This window comes from Ctenocephalides felis, unplaced genomic scaffold (genome assembly GCF_003426905.1).
Source record: "Ctenocephalides felis isolate EL2017-DRISC unplaced genomic scaffold, ASM342690v1 CF-g0.4_SCAFFOLD_01170, whole genome shotgun sequence".
In the NCBI taxonomy this organism is placed as follows: Eukaryota; Metazoa; Arthropoda; class Insecta; order Siphonaptera; family Pulicidae; genus Ctenocephalides; species Ctenocephalides felis.
The window spans coordinates 28,708,373-28,727,725 of NW_020537324.1; the positions used below are offsets into that span (position 1 = coordinate 28,708,373).

Here is a 19,353-nt window from a genome sequence, read left to right on the forward strand (position 1 = left end):
TGTCGCTAATTCCTTACATAAATTAAAAGTCCATTTAACCATCAATCTAGAAAAATTATAATATACTTTGTTTAGACACAAAGAAATATCATTTTGCTTATAACAACATGAAATACCTGTAGTATCCATCAAGAAGACTTATAAATGAATCCATGGTAGGACTGAGTGAAACTTAGATATAATGGAATACCATTTTTTCTAGAAATTTCTACAGTTCCATCATCTCGTTTTGAAACAAAACAAAGATCCTGAATGGAACAAAGGTGTTGCCACTGGAAGTTAATAAAATATAAGATCCCATATCTAAATTATTTTTCTTAATTATAATATAAATCTAATTACATCTTTCCAGATGTGTATGAAATTGGAGTCCAGGAAACTCCAAATGATACGGAGATAGTCTTAAAAAAACTGCTTCACCAGTATCTGCAGTAGCTACATATTCTTCTGATAAATAGTTCGGTGCCATTTTATCTAGCTGTTTTAAATATTCTTTTTCATATACCTATAAAACAAATTCATTAGAAGTAACAATTGAAAATAAAATTGTTATTATAAAACCTTCAAGAGACATAAAAAATACAGTTAGGAATTAGGCTCTCCCAATCATTTAATTGCAAATTTTTAGCAATTGCATTTATATACAATAGAAAATAGACAAGAAAAAAACTTTTGAAATGCTGAGATAAAGTAAATAGTGTAAACATTAAGAGATTGTACTTTCGATTCTATATTTCACAGAGACGAATGTACATTAATATTTTACTTACCAAATATCCCACTTGTTTTCTTTAATACTTCTAGAGATTCTTGAATAGTTTTTTTAATATAATAAGATGACAAACTTTTTAACTATTTCACGTGGGATGTATTTTTTAAAATTTCTTTTTATTTCTTCTGCTGACAAATTATGTTCAATCATTTCTCGACACATATCAGTTACACTAAGGCCAAGTAATTCGCCTTTTTGTTCTGTGTAATTAATTTCAGCAACATCATTACTCAATATATCTCTTCGAGCTTGATGAAAGAAATAATCATAAACGTTTTGATCAATATTGAATAGGCGAGATAAACTGGAAACCTTAAAGAAATGATATATTAATAACTGTTTCTTAGAAAAATAAGAGAATTGTTTCTAAAGTGCTTACCTTAAATCTAATTCGAAGCTCATATTTTTCATTTTTGTCTATCTTGGAACTTGGGGCTAGCCAAACTTTTCGTTTTCCCACATTGTCAAATAAGCGTAGACCAAATATGCATTTGATGATGGTGGAAAATTGAGCCTTTTACATAAATTCAACAAACATCTTCAGCAGTTTCTGCATTATTATAAGATAGATCAATTTCTGATCCAGTCATTAAATATACTTTGATTTTAGCCATTTTTATAAATTATCCAAATTGAAAAATAGTCTAAAACAACTAATTTCATGTGTCTATAAATTGCATATTTTATGTTTGTTTATGTCAATTTATGTGCTAACTTTATAAACAGGCTACGAATAGAACATGACTAAAGTAGCTAAATAAAATGATTAATATAGCAAAATTGATAACGTTGTTTATAAATGATGTATATTTATTTTGTCGACTAGCGACATATGATAACGTTTCCAATACATATAACATCATTGCTATAACATGATTCCATATAAATTTTCCTTTAATCATTAAATAACACAATTATATTATGTTATTGTTTTCAAAACACTTTTTTCTTTGGATACATTTTATGACAGTAATGACCGCTGACAAGAAACCATATCGATTGTAAAGATTTACGACAATATTTTATCGATAGCTGAAAAACTCTTATTTTTTATAATAGACATTATAAATAAAGCAAATGTTTTGATTTAAAATATTGCCTAAAAAAACAAATTTTAATGACAATGGCTTATTTGGTATATTTACGAAATTTCTATCAAATATAGGATATTTATCGATTTGTATATTAATATATTAATATACAAATCGAAAATTTGAAGTTATAACTCATAACTTATTTTAATAAAGGTTTGGCAAACACAATTTAATTTTTTTGAGATTGGGATTAAAGTTTTACCGCAAGGGTAAATCATATAATTTAAAATCATATTTATTTATTTATTTACAATATACATTATTTCATATAATGATTTAAAAAAATAGTAGCACATCACTGATTTCTGTACTTAATTGTTTTTATACTCAGAAAATATTTCTTTATCATGGATTTTATTAAATTGTACACAGAGTGAATAACACAGATAAAAGAAGAGAACAGGGTAAAGAAAATTCATTAACTCTCAGCATTTAGATTTTTTTTAATTTAAGAATATTAATTAGAAATTCTTAAAATTAAAACTTGGATAATTAAATTAATGATATTAACTTCCCATAAGGTAAGTAATAGTAATAGCAAAAAATCTTTAATATTTATGTCAATATTGTTTTTAACAAAGACTTTTATTAAATTTTAATTATTAATCTTGCACTTATTTACGTTTAGCGCAAATATTTGAAGACGTCAATTATCGGTGCATACAAAGCTCAAACATTATCGATAATTTTTTTTGCGAGGTGTGCCGAACATGTGCCGAAAGTGCCGAAAGGCGCAAGCCTGTCACAAAAGCGTTTGGTGAGGGTGTGGAGTGTTCGAGACATAGTTCGTTTATGTTTATACTTTGTGGTCTTTGTCTTGATTGTGCTTGTCAAGTTTTGTGACAAATATTGTGAAATATTAATTTGTTTATTTATTTTATAGAAAAGCTATATAGGTTTATATATTGTTTAAGTTTATATTTCATAAACAACATTGGTGTTTTGAACAGAATTTCAAACTCAAAATGACATTATCAAACGAAAATACTGTATCTTCGGGAGATGCCGAACCTACGAAGGTGAGATCAATTTATGCTTTCTCTTGATAATTAAAATGTAAATTTTTCTCTTTTATGTTAATTTAAGCATCTTGTGAAAGTGTTTAAAGAAATAAAATATATTTGTGAACAATAATTGGAATGGAATGTGTATTAGTTCTGAATTAGGCAATGAGTAACTAGCACAATCCTTTATTAGATTATACAATTTAAATTTTTATATTAAGGCGCTTCTAACGGTGATCATAGTATGAAGTCAAATAAATAATGAATACTAATATGTAAAATAATAATAAACAAAACCTCTAATATGTAACATGTATTCAAATTTTCTTGCTCAGAATTTGTACAATGTTAATCTTGAATGATTAGAAAAATTTATCATTTAGTGAAATAATTAAAAATAAATTAAAATTTCCCGGATATCAAATTTGAGTTTAAGTTATAATTAAAGTATTTTTCTCTACATATATGGTAAAAAAAAACAATATTAAAAAATATATTTATATGTTTTGTTATGTTTATCAACCAATGAAATGAAACTTCAACTATAATGTTAATTCACATTATTTCTATTTTGACAGTCTTATATTGAATAGTAATTATTTTCAAATAAGTTTGAGATAGATATTTTGAATGATATTTATATTATATATGTATATACCAAAAAGGTTATCATTAAATGACTTTATCTTATTTTAAAAGGAATCGCCTCGAATTTTAAAGTTGAGTGGGCATGTTGGTTTTGATAGTCTACCCGATCAGCTAGTGAACAAAAGTGTTCAAACTGGATTTGTCTTCAATATTATGTGCATTGGCGAAACAGGTCTTGGCAAATCAACATTGATGGATACTTTGTTTAATACAAACTTTGAATCTCAACCGAGTCCCCATTCTTTACCAAATGTGAGACTAAAGGCTCATACATATGAGTTGCAAGAAAGCAATGTTAAACTAAAGGTTTGATCATATATTTTATATTATCTTAATAATTATTAATCATTGTAAAATTATTGATAAATAATTACAATTTGTGCTAATAATAAAAAAGATGTAGTGAATAGATTAATATAATAAGATCATTTAGAAAGTAATATTTCAATATTTAAAATATTTTTAAAGAAAATGTCAATGGCAGTAAATAAGTTTGTAGTTTAGTTAGCTATCTTAATTAATAAAGATAGACCAAACATACAATATGTGCTTGTATAACAAAGTGATATAATAATGATCTTTATAGTTGACAATTGTGACACTATTGGTTATGGTGACCAAATTAATAAAGAGGATAGTTTTAAAGCAGTTGTTGATTATATTGATGCCCAATTTGAGGCATTTCTTCAAGAGGAATTGAAAATTAAAAGATCTCTTGCAAATTGCCCAGATGGAAGAATTCATGTTTGCTTATACTTTATTTGCCCGACTGGGACATGGTTTGAAATCCATTGATCTTGTTTGCATGAAAAAACTTGATACCAAAGTCAATATCATTCCAATCATAGCAAAAGCTGATACTATTAGTAAAACAGAACTTCAAAAATTTAAGGTAAATGTTTATAATAGGATCTAATTAATTTTGTGATTATTGTGTTAAACGTTTGCTTTCCTTCCAGGCTAAGATTTGTCAAGAGTTGGAAGCAAATGATGTGCGTATTTATCAATTTCCAACAGATGATGAATCAGTGTCAGAAGTCAATTCATCTATGAATTCTCACTTACCTTTTGCTGTTGTTGGTTCAACTGAATTTGTTCGAGTTGGAAATAAAATGGTGCGCTCTCGTCAATATCCATGGGGAACTGTTCAAGGTAAATAAAACTACAGAGTAATAAAATTTGACTCTTCTTTGTATTCATTGTTATTGAATATTAACAGATATTTTGTAAATAAGTAATCAATACAAAATATGATAATTCATTCAAATTCTGGATTTACCTTACATCTTTATAAATATATTGTAGCATAAACAAAACTTGTGGTATACACATAATCATCTTAAACAAATTACAGAGAAATAATAAGTAAATCTAAAATTTAAAAATGTACTAGGAAATAATTATATGCACATCAAAAGTTAATACAAATAATAATTTGTATAGATATACAATCATAAATTGCTTATTCAACTATTATTCAGTTTTGAAATACATGGTCTGTTCAAAAAGTACCCGGAATTACTAATAATTAAATTTCGCGGGTCTGGAGTGTCTGATTGTCAAAATTTTTTTTTTATTGTGTTGGTATACATGCCCCTAAAGTATGATGAAATTTTCAGCTATATTCACTGTTTACTTTGTCTGTGGTAGTCGCTAAGGTTCGACGTGTTTTTCTGAGCTCGGCGATTTTTACAATGGAAGAATTGAAAAAGTCAAAGAATTTGTATTAAATTTTGCGTAAAAAATGAAATAAAGTGTTGCAAAGTGCGAAAATTCACCAGATATGGCTCCGTGTGACTTTTTCCTATTCCCAAAGTTGAAGAGACCCATGAAAGGACGGCGGTTTTCCTCGATTGAAGAAAATCGCTGAGAGTGCTCAAGGACATATCAAAAAGTGAATATCAAGGGTGCTTCGAAAATTGGAAAAAACGCTGGCATAAGTGTATTATATCTGGGGGGACTACTTTGAAGGGGACCACATTAATGTAGACGAATAAATAAATATTTTTTTGAAAAAACGAAATTACGAAACTTTTGAACAGACCTCGTATATTGAATAGTATATTTAAAATTAATGAATACTTAGATTAAACTGGTTTTTTGAAAGACTAAATTATTATGAAGGTTTTAATGAAAACTGAATGATACATTATTAACGTGCTTGATATTGATACTGAACAAATATTGTAAAAATAATTGTAAAGTAATTGTTTTACATGTCTGTATCTCTTAAGTTATGTTATAGTCTCCTTGCAATGCTGATACTGATCAATGTTTATGAATAATCCAAATCAGTTTATGACTAGAAAATTCTGATATTGTATCAAACTTATATATATATATATATATATATATATATATATATATATTGCATTCTTAAAGACTCAGCTTTTTCTTTAAAAACAGCCCAATTTAACCTAAAGTTATTCATTTTTTTATTGTGTAAATAAATGTGTTTATATTTTCACTGTAAGCCTTAAATTAGCATGCCATAAAATATATTAAATTTTCATTATTAAATTATTTTATAGTGGAGAATGAAGCTCATTGCGACTTTGTCAAGCTACGTGAAATGTTAATTCGTACCAATATGGAAGATATGAGGGAAAAGACACATGGCAAACATTATGAACTTTATCGTAAAAAACGTCTTGAACAAATGGGTTTTACAGATGTGGACAATGAAAATAAGCCTGTGAGTAATATAATAAAAAGGCTTAGTAATTATTTGCTAATATAAGTATAAATCATAGCATTTTTTAAATGATAGGTGAGTTTTCAACAAACTTTTGAAGCTAAACGCACCCATCATTTGCAAGAACTTCAACATAAAGAGGATGAAATGAGACAGATGTTTGTAGTTCGAGTTAAAGAGAAGGAAGCAGAGTTAAAAGAAGCAGAAAAAGAGGTACAGCAACAATATTTATTATGATTTTAAGGATTTAAAACTAAAATTTAATTGAATAATTATAGTTACATTCCAAATTTGACAAATTAAAGAAGGATCATGCTGAAGAAAAACGAAAACTTGAAGAAAATCGTAAAAATCTTGAAGATGAAATAATAGAATTTAATCGAAGAAAACATCAAATGGCAATGTCCCACAATACGTTAACACTTGGAAAAAATAAGAAAAAATAATTTAGAATTTTTCTATAATTCATAATAAATTTATTTATTTCAGAAAATATTTATAAACGTAATGTTTATAAATATGAATCTATATTCCATTCAGAATATATGAATTTATATTCCATTTAAAAAGTTCAAGTATTTAAGCCTTAGAGCTATGGGGATATATATTCTCTTTTGATAAAGGCTTTATTTTTAATAATTATGACAAATTAACCAAATATTATTAATAAATTTTAATTTAGCATTAATTTTTATATAAAGTATTATTAAGTAATGAACTTGTAATCGCAAGTCCACATTTCTAAATGTATTAAATTGTATCATAATTGCGTTCCTTTTGACCAGTGGCACAAGTTTTTTCTCAGCAATAGATTATTGAGTGATGTACCACATATGAAGTAGAACAATTGTTTAAATGTCTGTACAATAATTTCAGGATCAACTTCATAATATTTAAGTGTTTTTAAAATACATATTGCTCTGCTCTGAAAACAGTTGCTTAGAAACTTTGAATGCTTTTTTTTGTTTATTATTTTATTATGGATTATCAGAGGTTGAAGCTTACCTTGAAGATGTCGAATTGCATCTTGATAAATAGTAGTAAAGTGATAAAGATAGTAATCAAATATCATCTCCATAAAGTCTGAATGAATTTACAAGAGTGATCATTTTGTTTTGGCGTGTTATTTATTTGGAAATCCGCAATGCCGCTATACTGTTTAAAGTTGTGCATAAGTCTTAACATATTGACTAGCCACAAGGCTTTGCTATTTGTAATCAAAATTTTCACTATGTTTCTTAATAGTTTTAGCAGTAGTTAGGAAAGATTTGATTATACAATTATACAATTGTAGATATTATAGATGATTTGTAACTTATATACATATTTCGAAGATCTATATTAAATGGCATATAATTTGGAAAACAAATGTTTAATAATAACCTTTTTCAAAGTTTCGTTTTTATACACAAATAAATAAAAATAAGCACAAAAATTTAGTTAGGGTGTAATCCTGATATTGACAACAGAAAAGATATAACTTGCAGAAAATGAGCGTTTAAAAAATTTGTTACAAGAAATTTGGAGTCTTGCTCTAACTAAGATGGAAGCTTATTTGCAAAATGCAATATGCAAATAAGTTCTCATTTATTGATGATTTAACTAAATTTGCAGGCGCTGTACCTATACCGAATAATGACACCAAACTAAATCATAGCCAAAGCATTCGTAAATGAAATAACTCTTAGATTTGGTATACCAAAAGCAGTTTTAACAGATCAAGGAACAAGATTTATGAGTACAATATTTAAAGAGACGTGTAAGCTCTTGAAAATAGGAAATATCAATTTATCATCCAGAGTCAAATGTGTCCTTAGAAAAATGTCATATGTTTTTAAATTTCATTAGGTCGTATGTAGGAAAAAATGAAAAACATGGGATACGTGAGTTAATAATGCTGTTTTTATCCACAACACTACACCTCATTGTTCATTTGGTTCTGGTAAACGCTCGAGCTAATTGATTCTACTGTTACCTGCAGTGTCAATACCTTAAACTACTGACGGTATTTTAGGCAATAGTCGACCCCACAACTGAATTACCTTTCAGTATATGTACTTTTGCTTCTAATTTTAAATATTGCTAAGAAAGCATATTCGAAGTAAAATAAACATGATGTGGCTGCATTTAGCTTGATAATTATGATGCAAAAATAGTTTTTAGAAGTAATATAAGACAGATATGACGCATATTAAATTCTCATGACTGTAAAATATATGAAAAATAAATAAATCATATATCTTTATTTTAAATTTGATTGTTATTTTTAAATATATTATATTTTTTAATATAAAGTTTAAAATTTAGTCATAGTATAAATATATTAAAATATATTAAAAGTAGTCAGTCACATAATAATTTGTGGATCAGGGACTGAATTTGCAATAGATTTATGAGGTAAAACTTGGCCACCATTGATGTATAGTTCATCTTTAACAATTACATCCTCTCCTAGTACAGTTGTACCTTCCATTCGAACCCACTTTCCCACATCAGATCTCCATCCAATAATACAACCATCCAGCCAGGAATGTGATCTAACTTTTGCCTCTCTCAGTATTGTGCTCCTCTTAATACAAGCGCCTAAAATTATTTTAATTTTCATCTTGACACTTTTTTTATTCATGTAAAATGTGCATTTTTTATTCACTATGTTTTGCATGCAAACTGGGAACAAGTTTCAAAATCAAAATCCTTTTGGTACAAATTAGGACTTATACTTTTAGCTTTGAAGTATGAATTATTTGAGCAATGAGGAAAACCTAAATAGTTAGTGTAATAATGCCTTTGTTTTGAGACTTTATAAGGATAAACAATCTTAAATATGAAAATTAATCAAATGTGTTACACCTACCATCTTCAATAACAACACCAGGTCCTATTGTAACATTTGGACCAATTTGGCAGCCAATGCCAATTTGTGCAGTAGGGTCTACCAGTGCATTTCCCACCACTCCAGGACCTGCATATAGTAACTCTGGACTTTTCTTTCGGAGACTACCCAGGTATAAAGCCATACCTAATCAAAATTATATAAATACTAATTTTATATTTTTAATTACATAATTTCTCACGATTTGTAAAGAAATTGACATTAACAATTGAAATAGGACATGAGTGTTGATATTACACTACTACGCAACTAACCAAAACATCTGCTTCATACAAACATTATTTGAAAACAAATAATAAGTCATCTCTAACCTGTTAAAAAATCTTTAGGTTGTCCAATATCCATCCAAAACCCTTGCAATTCGAAAGCATAAAGTTCTTTATCTGAACACATTTTAGGAAAAACTTCTTTTTCAATTGAAGTTGGTTTTAACTCTATTCTTTTTAAAACACTTGGATTTAAAATATACATACCTAAAAAAATCATAATAAACTGCTTTCATTCATTTATAAAATGTAAAAATTTATGTACTTATGTAGAAACTATTTGAAGATTTGGTATATTAATAATTACCAGCATTGATTTTATTTGAAACAAATTCTTGAGGTTTTTCTATAAAACTTTGAATGCAGCCTCCCTCATTATAAACAACAACGCCATACTTCGAAGGTTCACTTACTTTTGTTACTACAATTGTACCTTCCTATAAAAAATATATTTTTGACAATTTGATACAATATTGATATAGAAAATATTCTTAAATGTATTCTCTTACCTTACCATGACTTTTGTGAAATGATGCTAATTCTCTAAATGGAAAGTCGCATATAATATCAGAATTTAAAACAAAGAAAGGTTCAGAACTAGATTCCAAAATTGACTTTGCTAAAGCAAGGGGGCCAGCTGTACCTAATGGTTCAGACTCATGTGAAAACACTAATGATACACCTAACTTATCTACTTCTTCTTTTAACTCCTTTTCCATTTGCTCAGCGCGATATGAAACAGCTAATATTACCTGGTACACGAAAAAATAACATCAATAAATATAAAATAATAGATACTTTTTGTAAGGTTTTATTTACTTGAGTAACACCAGCACCAACTAAGGCTTCAATTTGATGTAATAATATAGGCTTATTTGCAAACTCCACTAAAGGCTTCGGACGGCTTAATGTTAACGGTCGCAGTCTAGTACCGTAGCCCCCAACTAATATAAGAGCCCTCATTGTGTTTTCTAATTAATAATTAAACGAAACAATCGCAACGTTTATGTATTAAAAGCATATGGCATATAATACTATGCGTAAGCAATAAAAATATCGACGTAGTTCATTGCAAAATAATGATTACTGATATCATTTAGAGATAATAGATAAAATTTTGCATCAAAAGCATTATTTGAGTAACTTGATGGACAAGTTTTTTATGTGGTTTTATTTCAAAATTCCATTTGTAATAACATAATAATTATAAAAAAAATAATCAATAAAAAAAACAATATTAAGCGGCTAAATAAATAATGTTATTAATGATATATGATGACGTCAACTGACGTTTTCAGGCGGTGTCTATTGGTATTGCCATATCGTAGCAAAAATCTCACTCCTGATATTCAATGTTCTTTAGCAGTATTTTAATAATTAATTCATAGCTTTAAATTATAAATACATGAATATTAAATAGATAATATATAAAATAATCTTTGTTTCTGATAATTATGATTATAGATAATGATAATTATGATTGTTGTAACAGATTTGATAATACGGTTTTGAGAATATGTGTGAATATCACATATTATTAATTATCATTATTAATTAGTTATTCAGGACATTAATGATTCTCAAATAACTAAAGTAAAATAAAATAAAAAATATATAAATTTTGAGAAGCTACAGATACAAGTGAAGTTTGTAACAGAACTAGAAGTCCTATCGGATAACACTTATATAAATATCGAGTCGGATGTTTGAGAAGTTCTTTCTTTTAATTCAAGCCGTGGCTTTGGTAAGTTCAAGTTCTTTCTTGTGTAATATGCCGACGTTGCACGTTGTGCTTTATATTGTAACATATTTTATATAGGAAGTTTTGTTTTATCGTGTAATTACTTTTAATGTTATCAAATTAGTGAAAATGTTTGCGGTAATCAAAAGTTTAACAAAACTTCGGCTTGATTTCAGACAAGTGCGGCTAATTGGAAAATCAATAACTCAACCATCTACTTTTATTTCTACATCGATCAGGCATCTTCAACAATTTGACATGTAAGTGGAATGAAATCACTGTTTTAGTTAATTCGTGTACTTATTTTTTTCCAAAATCATTTTATGTGAAAAAAAATTATATCTCAAATGTACATTTTTATCATGGCGTCTGTCCGCCATTTTTAACAGCGTTGAAATAAGTGGCACGTGTGTCATTAATTTCTTTTAGTTTTCTTTCATTTGTTGTTTTGTTAATCAGATTCATTATTAATTTTCGAATTCTTTTAAATGTGTAAATATAGATTATACCGTTTTATATAATATATGTATTAATGGCGAAACTCTGACATCCATGCATTGCATGGATCCGCCATTACGTTTAATCATTTATTGATTAATTGTGTTAGGACTTACGGAAACGAGAACGGTTATGGTGGAAAAAGCAGCAGCTACGGCAATCGCTCTAATGGATTTAACTCGAGTCGAGGCAATCGTAGTGGTGGATACGGCAATAGCTCCAGTAATGGTTACGGAAATCGGAATGGAGGCTTTAGCCGCGGTTCGAAAGATAGTTTCGGTGGCTCAAAAATGACTAAACCTAATTGGAGTTCCGAATTTTTGAAACCTTTCAAGAAGGACTTCTATTGCCCTCATCCGAATGTCGCCAACCGCTCTTATCGCGAAGTTGAAGAGTACCGCAATGCTAAAGAAATCACAGTTCATGGAGATGCTCCTAATCCAATCCAGTACTTTGAAGAAGCCAACTTTCCTGATTATGTGATGCAAGGAATAAAAAAACAAGGATACACAGAACCCACGGCTATTCAAGCACAAGGATGGCCTATTGCAATGAGTGGAAAAAATATGGTTGGCATTGCTCAAACAGGTAATAATTAATTTTTTATTAACTTTCCGTATGTGTGTTCGATTCTTAGTTTAAATTTTACTTTAACGTTTACAGGTTCTGGCAAAACCTTAGGTTACATACTACCTGCTATAGTACACATAAACAATCAACCTTCCATATCCAGAGGAGATGGACCTATTGCTTTAGTCTTAGCTCCTACCAGAGAACTAGCACAACAAATTCAACAAGTAGCCACAGAATTTGGAAGTCTTTCCTATGTGCGTAACACCTGTGTCTTTGGAGGTGCACCTAAAGGCAGTCAAGCAAGAGATTTGGAACGAGGTGTTGAAATTGTTATTGCTACTCCAGGAAGACTTATTGATTTTCTTGAAAGTGGGCGTACCAATCTTAAACGCTGCACTTATCTCGTTCTTGATGAAGCTGATCGTATGCTTGATATGGGTTTTGAACCTCAAATTCGCAAAATCATTGAACAAATCCGTCCTGACAGACAGACTTGCATGTGGTCAGCTACTTGGCCAAAAGAAGTGAGAAAACTAGCGGAAGATTATCTTGGTGATTATGTACAAATTAATATAGGATCTTTACAACTGTCGGCCAATCACAATATTCTACAAATTGTAGATGTTTGTCAAGAACATGAAAAGGAAACAAAGTAAGTAATGTAATATTATGTACTCAGTAACAGTACTCTTTAACAAATGATGCATACTATTTCTTAAACATAATGTCTTGATGAATAATTGTCCTCTAAGAAGAACTGATGAGTTTTGTATTATTTTTATGTAATTATTCATTATTAGTGAACTAATGAAACTTACTTTTAGATTGAGCAACTTATTACAAGAAATTGGTAACACGCAAGAAGAGGGAGCAAAAACTATAATTTTTGTAGAAACCAAAAAGAAAGTTGAAAATATTACACGCAATATTCGTAGATATGGATGGCCTGCAGTCTGTATGCATGGTGACAAGTCACAGCAAGAGAGAGATTATGTATTAAGAGAATTTAGAAGTGGAAAAAGTTCGATTTTAGTTGCAACTGATGTAGCTGCTCGTGGACTTGGTAAGTATAGTAAAAATTAAATTACCTTTTGCATAATTTGATTTCAAGAGAGATCATTTCAATAGTTCTTAGGAATAATTGCTAATACATAATCCAACAGTTCACATACTAAAGTCTTGTTTTGCTATTAATTTTTTCAGAGGCACATGCGAGATAAATGTGTGTAATACATGTGATATTCCGTGATTGGAATGGATATATAAAATCTCACGCACATACTGAATTCTTGCGGTGCCTCTGGCCCGTTGTTGGGACGAAAAATGGAAGATTCGGCACACAATGTGTGTGCATATATGTATCTTTTTTACATATTGGACTTCTGCTTTTCGGCCTGATTATTCGAGCTGTGTGCAGAATTTGTGAAAACAAATTTCGTACAAATTTATTTTGAAGTGTCGAGCTGTATCTTTTGATTTTTATCATTGATATTCTCACCAAACGTGGACTTTGAACTGCTGGCTATGGTTTGTATAATTATTTTTGTTACAAGTCAATTTGTAACTTAATTATTCCAAGAACTTAATTAACAATGCTCAACTTGTTAGTTATCACACTAACTATATAATTTATACAGATGTTGATGGAATCAAATATGTTATCAACTTTGATTACCCAAACTCCTCTGAAGACTATATTCATCGAATTGGAAGAACTGGTCGTTCCGATACCACTGGAACATCTTATGCATTCTTCACACCTCAAAATAGCAGACAAGCAAAAGATTTAGTGTCTGTTTTAAAAGAAGCCAATCAGGTAATTAATTCAATATTTCAAATAAAGCCCCCTTATTTTGGCATGTTGGCTACTTCATAAATTAGTAGAACATGAATGCTGTGAGGGGGTAGAATAAAAGGGGAGGCTATGCCTTCGGTGTTCACACGATTTTTGTCTGAATCCCATCCTCAATGTCTCCCACATTGTTAATATTACATTAGTTATATATTTCTTTTTGAGTGGATCTTATGAATACAAAATTTCAGGTTGTGCATCCAAAATTGAATGAAATGGCTTCTAGAGGAGGTGGTAATGGTGGATATGGAGGTTATGGAGGCAGAGGTCGTTATGGTGGTGGAAACAACTATGGTGGATTCAAACGTAATGCTGATAGAAATGGAGGTGGAAACCACAAAAGATTTGAATCATCATATTGACGATGCTGATCTTTAGATAAATTAAATTTACATTAAATTTTTATAAGTATTCATTTTCTCAAATCAGCTTCGAGTGCAATGATATTTGCATTAGGAAATAATTTGACTTAGAATATGACTCTGGCATTAAAAAATGCGGAAATTAATTCTAAGTGAACAAAAATGCATTCCCTGGTCTCTTTTTGAGGAATGTTTTTTTAGGATATTATTTTTTACATTACCTAAGGTTTTAAGCTGTGATTGATTGAAATAGTTATCTATAGATGGTTATCCTAATTTATTTAAAAACAAGAAACTTATTTCATATTTTTTTGAATCTGAAAAAATTAAAATAAAAATTGATTTAAATAAATATGGTTTTTTATTCTAATTTCAGATGTTAAATCCTTTTTGTATAATTTACTAATTATGTCAAAAACTACATACTGATTATTTCTGAACTATAATTACAATATCAACTTTTGTAAATCTTCTATTTACAAAGCATGTTTTCTATATACTTTCATAAACAACTTTATTAACAATTCATTTGTGACACAATTTTGTTTCATACTTGTTTTTATATAGTGCCAAAACAAGTGTTAAAAAATGAATTGTCCATATTTTTGTGTTCTATCTTGGGAGACACATGTAGCTAAGAGTATTTACTTTTTTGATTAAAATAACTGATTTTTTAAAAAGATTGGAGAAAGTATATAGTACTAAACTATTTGAAACCAAAGAAGTGTTGAGCGAGTTTTTCATTTAATAATACGTGAATAAAATTGAGTGACTAGTAATGCAAAATTTTAGCATAAAATGAAAATCTGCAGGATTTAATTGCTAATATGCAATAATAATTATTGCATATTAGCAAATTAGCAATGATTGAAATATATTTGTGTGCCTTTTATTTTGTTAGTTTTGTTAGTTTAATTAAAGCTTATCAAAATAGATTAATAAATAGTTTACTCTTAGCCATGAAAACAGTGAAAGCATCCAGGGTACCCGTGGTAGTAATGGTATCCATGGTATGGATATCCATAAAAACCGTGATACCCGTGGTATGAGGGATATCCATGATAAAAGTGATATCCCCTATGATATGGACGATATCCAAAAAACCTGCGAGCCGATTCCGCTGTTTCTAAATCATTGCGGTTTTGAATGATTGCTATATTCTTATTATTTTCGGATATTTGTAGCGCATCTGCTTCTATCGGTTTTGATATCTCTGATGGAAATGTATCAACTGCTACAGCAATGAGTACGATAAAAGCTAGAAACTGAAAAATATTTTCTGTGAGTTAAAATTTGTATTTCAACAGCTAAAATTGAACTTAAAAAATATTCAAAGGTAAGTGCAATTTTATTATTATATATTTTTTTCTTTTATTATTATAATAATTTTTATTATTATATAAGTGAAATCTAGGAGGTGAAACAAGCGGAATATGGTACTTGGGAAGTATTTTAACTAAGAATGCATGCTGCACGGCAAGGCAAGTGTCGAAAGACCTCACATGAAAATAGGACTTCCCGTAGGTAAGTTATAGTAATTGCGAAAAATCGAAAATGAAAATTTTTGCATATCTTTACGTTTCAACGGTTTCTGAACATTTTGGCATACCCCAGAAAAAATGAATGTACGTGTGTGTGTGTAGTATGTATGTATGTTTGGACACAAATCAACCGATATGAATGCTTCAAAAAACATTGGATCCCTATTGATATGAAGACGTGCTAATTCGTTTCGGAGATATGGGGCAAAAAGTGCCAAAAACCGTAATTCAGTTTTTGAGAGAACGGAGTACTCGATTTGAATGATTCGAAAAACATTTTACTTTTAATGACGAAATGAATAATTGATGAAATTTTTGATAAGGCAGGTCTAGCGGTTTCTGAGATACAAAGGAAAAAGTAAAAAAAAGATATTTGGTGTTCAAAAATGAACATTAGACGCATGCACATCAAAATATCAGATATTTGATGAAGTGTTTAAAAATAAGTGTTAATTTTTTTTATAATTTTGCTGTACCAAGATTTTTAGTTTTTAAAGTTTACTTATACGGTTCAAGCAAATTTCAAAATTTTCCGAAAACAATAATTTTAAAATTTTCAAAAATATACAAATATCAATTTTTATTGATTACTGTTTTTTTATTGATTACAGTTTTGGTAAAACAGGTATTTAAAAATTTTCGTAGCCAAGATGGTAACTTTAATATAAAAATAAACTAGTGGTGTATGGCATCTTAAGGCAAATTGCTGGAACTTCCCGTACCAAAAGTATTCTTTTTTAAAACATTAAATTTTTCTTCAATCTATGAAAAAAATTGATTTTAAATTGTTGAATTGACTTTTTTTAAAAAAATGTTTTTTTTATTTTGAAATATTTTGGAAATTTTTAACTTTTTTTCAAAGCAATCGCACTGCTTTAGCTGCATAAAGACGAAATATCGAAGCGCGTAAGCGCCGCGTCGCCGTAAACAAAATAGATCACATTATTGAAATCTGGTTACCTTAAAGTTATCGTTTTTGGCACTTTTTTGTTGAAATCGTCGACTAAAATTTGTATCCGTACACACACACATACAACACATACATCTATTTTTTAAGGTATGCCAAAATGTTCAGAAGGTTTTGAAACGTAAAGATATATAAAAATTTTTGTTTTCGATTTTTTTGCGATTACTATAACAGGAAGTTAATAAAGTTGGCAAAAATAAGGTTCATTTAATACAATTTAAAATATAACTTAGGTTAATTTCAATGCTTTTCTGCCTTTATTCATTCTGATGTTAGTTAAATTAATAGTCACACACAATATTTGATGTTGATAATAACGCGAATTCAAATGTTCGTTTATTTCACTATTCACCCACCTTGAGCATGGTCACTTTGTAAATGCTTTGCTAAATATTCACAGGCAATTATGATGTACTCGAATAGTTAGCAAGTAATTTATATCATTATACAAAACTGATACGTAGATCTCCCTCCATGACTAAATGACAAATAATATAAAATACTTGAAATCATGAAAAATTTCGTACATGTATTGGTTGGTTAAAATATGTTCAATATGAAAATATTCCTTTTAGCATAATTGTTTACATTTGTTTTTTTTTTGCTTTTGATCATAGACTTGAATTAGTAAACTATAAATTGTCAATAATAATTAAAGTTTATTTATAACGATTTAATAACTTCTTCGAATCTTGTTGAATTTTAAATTCAAAAAATAGGATTCAGTGTACAACTATTCTTTTACGGACTACCTGCTGATAAAGATAATATTAGACAAACCAGTATAAAATTGAATCAAGACCAAGTTAAACTTTTTTTATAACTCGTATTCACTATGGTGATATACTTTTTAAAGTAAATCATCATTTTAGGAGATTTCACAGAATATAAAATTTTATTAGACATTTCGATCAGATGAACAAATTATACAAATTATGTAATCTACATTCTAAAAAAAAAGTATTTTAATAAATAGCACATTTCAATGTTATTATTAAATTATCATTCTCCACTGTTTTAGAATGAGCACTATTAATTTTCATTTCATGTTTCAGAATGCATCCTTTTAATGATGACAACTGGATTAGATTGTATTTCATACACAAGGGGGTTGTTTTGTCCCTGAATACCAAAAACTATTAAAAATAATTTCAACTTCTTGAACAAGGCTATTTGCGTTAAGGTAAGTTTACTTAGATTTATTATATTTATACTGCTTTTTGATTAATTTTTATTTTTTGAAATAGTAATAATCGCAGCCTCGCAGCAAAATTTACTAATCCTGAGTTTATGCAAACGAGGTAATGAGCATCTCAACATACGAGTACAAAAAGGTAAGTTATTTAAATGTTTACTTTGTCTATCTATATATGATACATATAATTTTGGAAATTAATCAACGTATAGTATATATCTTGACAAGAGCCTGAAATAATATCTATTATTATTGATTACGGCTTGCTTATGAATAAATAAATAAATAAATAAAATATACATTTTTGACAATTTTTAATTTTTATTTATAAAAATGTATACGTTAAAAATTAACAATTAAAATTGATTGAAAATGTATACGTTAATGAAAATGATAATAAATATATTATATCATTATAATATATTATTATTTTTATTACTATTGATACTAATACTTATTACCGCAGTAATATTTTCATATATTCCAATATTTATGTGAAAGGTATAAATATATGTGTATATAGAATTAAAAAGAATTAACAAATAACTATCAAATTTAAGTAAGTTATATAACCAATCCACCACATGGGCCTGTAATATTTTAGAGAAATATCTTCTACCATCAACTATACTATCATACGATATTTCAATAAATACAATTAATCGCGAACAAATATCACTTTTCATAATTTTAAAATAAGTTAAAATTTTTTTCGACCGATCCTTCTATGAAGCTAATCAATGCGAATTATTAGTTTCATTTATTATTAGGTTTTGAATTATAATTTTTAAAAGTAGTGCAGTCAATTTTGAAAAAACGTCGACAAAAGGTAAACACACGTACCTTTTTTTACAATTAGTGAGAGAAAATAAAATTAACGAATTAGATTTTTTGCCAAAACCATAAATTTATCTTTCGACTTCTAAGCTAACTGGTACTGTACCTCATTGTACTTTAAGGCAAATTTGAACTATATACACTATAACTTTTTATATGTTTTGAATTTAAAATAGGCTTTTGGGTAAACTTTGGGCTGTGCAAAAGAAATATGTATAAATCATATTGATGAAATTTCAATGTAGAACATCGAATCGTTTTTTTAAAGAGCTTTTGAGTTTTTACAAGTTCGATTAAGGAAAACGATACATGTAATCGCCTTAAATAGTTTTTTTTGACGTTATATATGTGAAATATTTAGTTTTTATTTTCTTTAAGAGATAGATTTTTTATTATTTTGGAAGCATTCGAACCC

At 28.4% G+C, this 19,353-nt stretch overlaps 4 protein-coding genes and 1 non-coding gene across 5 annotated transcripts; 3 read left to right on the plus strand and 2 right to left on the minus strand.

The window, feature by feature from the left end:
- Positions 1 to 334: 334 nt before the first annotated feature.
- Positions 335 to 1,386, minus strand: LOC113367051. The gene is made up of 4 exons (XM_026608682.1): positions 1,372 to 1,386; positions 1,152 to 1,286; positions 854 to 1,084; positions 335 to 505 (listed from the first exon to the last, which is right to left on the minus strand). The coding sequence occupies exons 1-4, from the start codon at positions 1,384 to 1,386 to the stop codon at positions 335 to 337; spliced, it is 552 nt and encodes a 183-aa protein (XP_026464467.1).
- A 1,243-nt stretch (positions 1,387 to 2,629) lies between these two features.
- On the plus strand, positions 2,630 to 6,659 carry LOC113367987 (septin-2-like). The gene is given in 9 exon segments (XM_026609550.1): positions 2,630 to 2,885; positions 3,570 to 3,824; positions 4,105 to 4,108; positions 4,111 to 4,289; positions 4,291 to 4,410; positions 4,478 to 4,670; positions 6,050 to 6,213; positions 6,289 to 6,426; positions 6,492 to 6,659. Coding segments are annotated over 9 exon segments (1,275 nt in total). The 5' UTR covers positions 2,630 to 2,831.
- A 1,868-nt stretch (positions 6,660 to 8,527) lies between these two features.
- Positions 8,528 to 10,335, minus strand: LOC113367988 (mannose-1-phosphate guanyltransferase beta-like). The gene is made up of 6 exons (XM_026609551.1): positions 10,192 to 10,335; positions 9,882 to 10,124; positions 9,680 to 9,809; positions 9,418 to 9,579; positions 9,068 to 9,232; positions 8,528 to 8,796 (listed from the first exon to the last, which is right to left on the minus strand). Exons 1-6 carry the CDS (start codon positions 10,333 to 10,335, stop codon positions 8,561 to 8,563), a joined length of 1,080 nt encoding a protein of 359 aa, XP_026465336.1. The 3' UTR covers positions 8,528 to 8,560.
- Positions 10,336 to 11,215: 880 nt separating this feature from the next.
- Positions 11,216 to 14,580, plus strand: LOC113367985 (ATP-dependent RNA helicase p62-like). Its single transcript, XM_026609549.1, has 6 exons — positions 11,216 to 11,373; positions 11,721 to 12,199; positions 12,275 to 12,836; positions 13,009 to 13,247; positions 13,822 to 14,000; positions 14,228 to 14,580. The coding sequence occupies exons 1-6, from the start codon at positions 11,243 to 11,245 to the stop codon at positions 14,396 to 14,398; spliced, it is 1,761 nt and encodes a 586-aa protein (XP_026465334.1). The 5' UTR covers positions 11,216 to 11,242; the 3' UTR covers positions 14,399 to 14,580.
- LOC113368500 lies at positions 14,028 to 14,167 on the plus strand. The gene has a single exon (XR_003366414.1). It is a non-coding gene; the product is annotated as a small nucleolar RNA SNORA57 (small nucleolar RNA).
- Positions 14,581 to 19,353: the final 4,773 nt, after the last annotated feature.

Excerpts from the sequence above, each read along its gene's own strand:
- LOC113367051 (XM_026608682.1), bottom strand. Across the intron at positions 1,085-1,151 it reads AGCTTCGAATTAGATTTAAG|GTTTCCAGTTTATCTCGCCT; the intron begins GTAAGCACTTTA and ends CATTTCTTTAAG. Across the intron at positions 506-853 it reads AATACATCCCACGTGAAATA|GTATATGAAAAAGAATATTT; the intron begins GTTAAAAAGTTT and ends TTTGTTTTATAG.
- LOC113367988 (XM_026609551.1), bottom strand. The coding sequence starts at position 10,335 with ATGAGGGCTCTTATATTAGTTGGGGGCTACGGTACTAGACTGCGACCG. Across the intron at positions 9,580-9,679 it reads TTCAAATAAAATCAATGCTG|GTATGTATATTTTAAATCCA; the intron begins GTAATTATTAAT and ends TGATTTTTTTAG. Across the intron at positions 9,233-9,417 it reads ACCTAAAGATTTTTTAACAG|GTATGGCTTTATACCTGGGT; the intron begins GTTAGAGATGAC and ends AATTTTGATTAG.
- LOC113367985 (XM_026609549.1), top strand. The coding sequence starts at position 11,243 with ATGTTTGCGGTAATCAAAAGTTTAACAAAACTTCGGCTTGATTTCAGA. Across the intron at positions 12,200-12,274 it reads GGTTGGCATTGCTCAAACAG|GTTCTGGCAAAACCTTAGGT; the intron begins GTAATAATTAAT and ends TAACGTTTACAG. Across the intron at positions 14,001-14,227 it reads TTTTAAAAGAAGCCAATCAG|GTTGTGCATCCAAAATTGAA; the intron begins GTAATTAATTCA and ends ACAAAATTTCAG.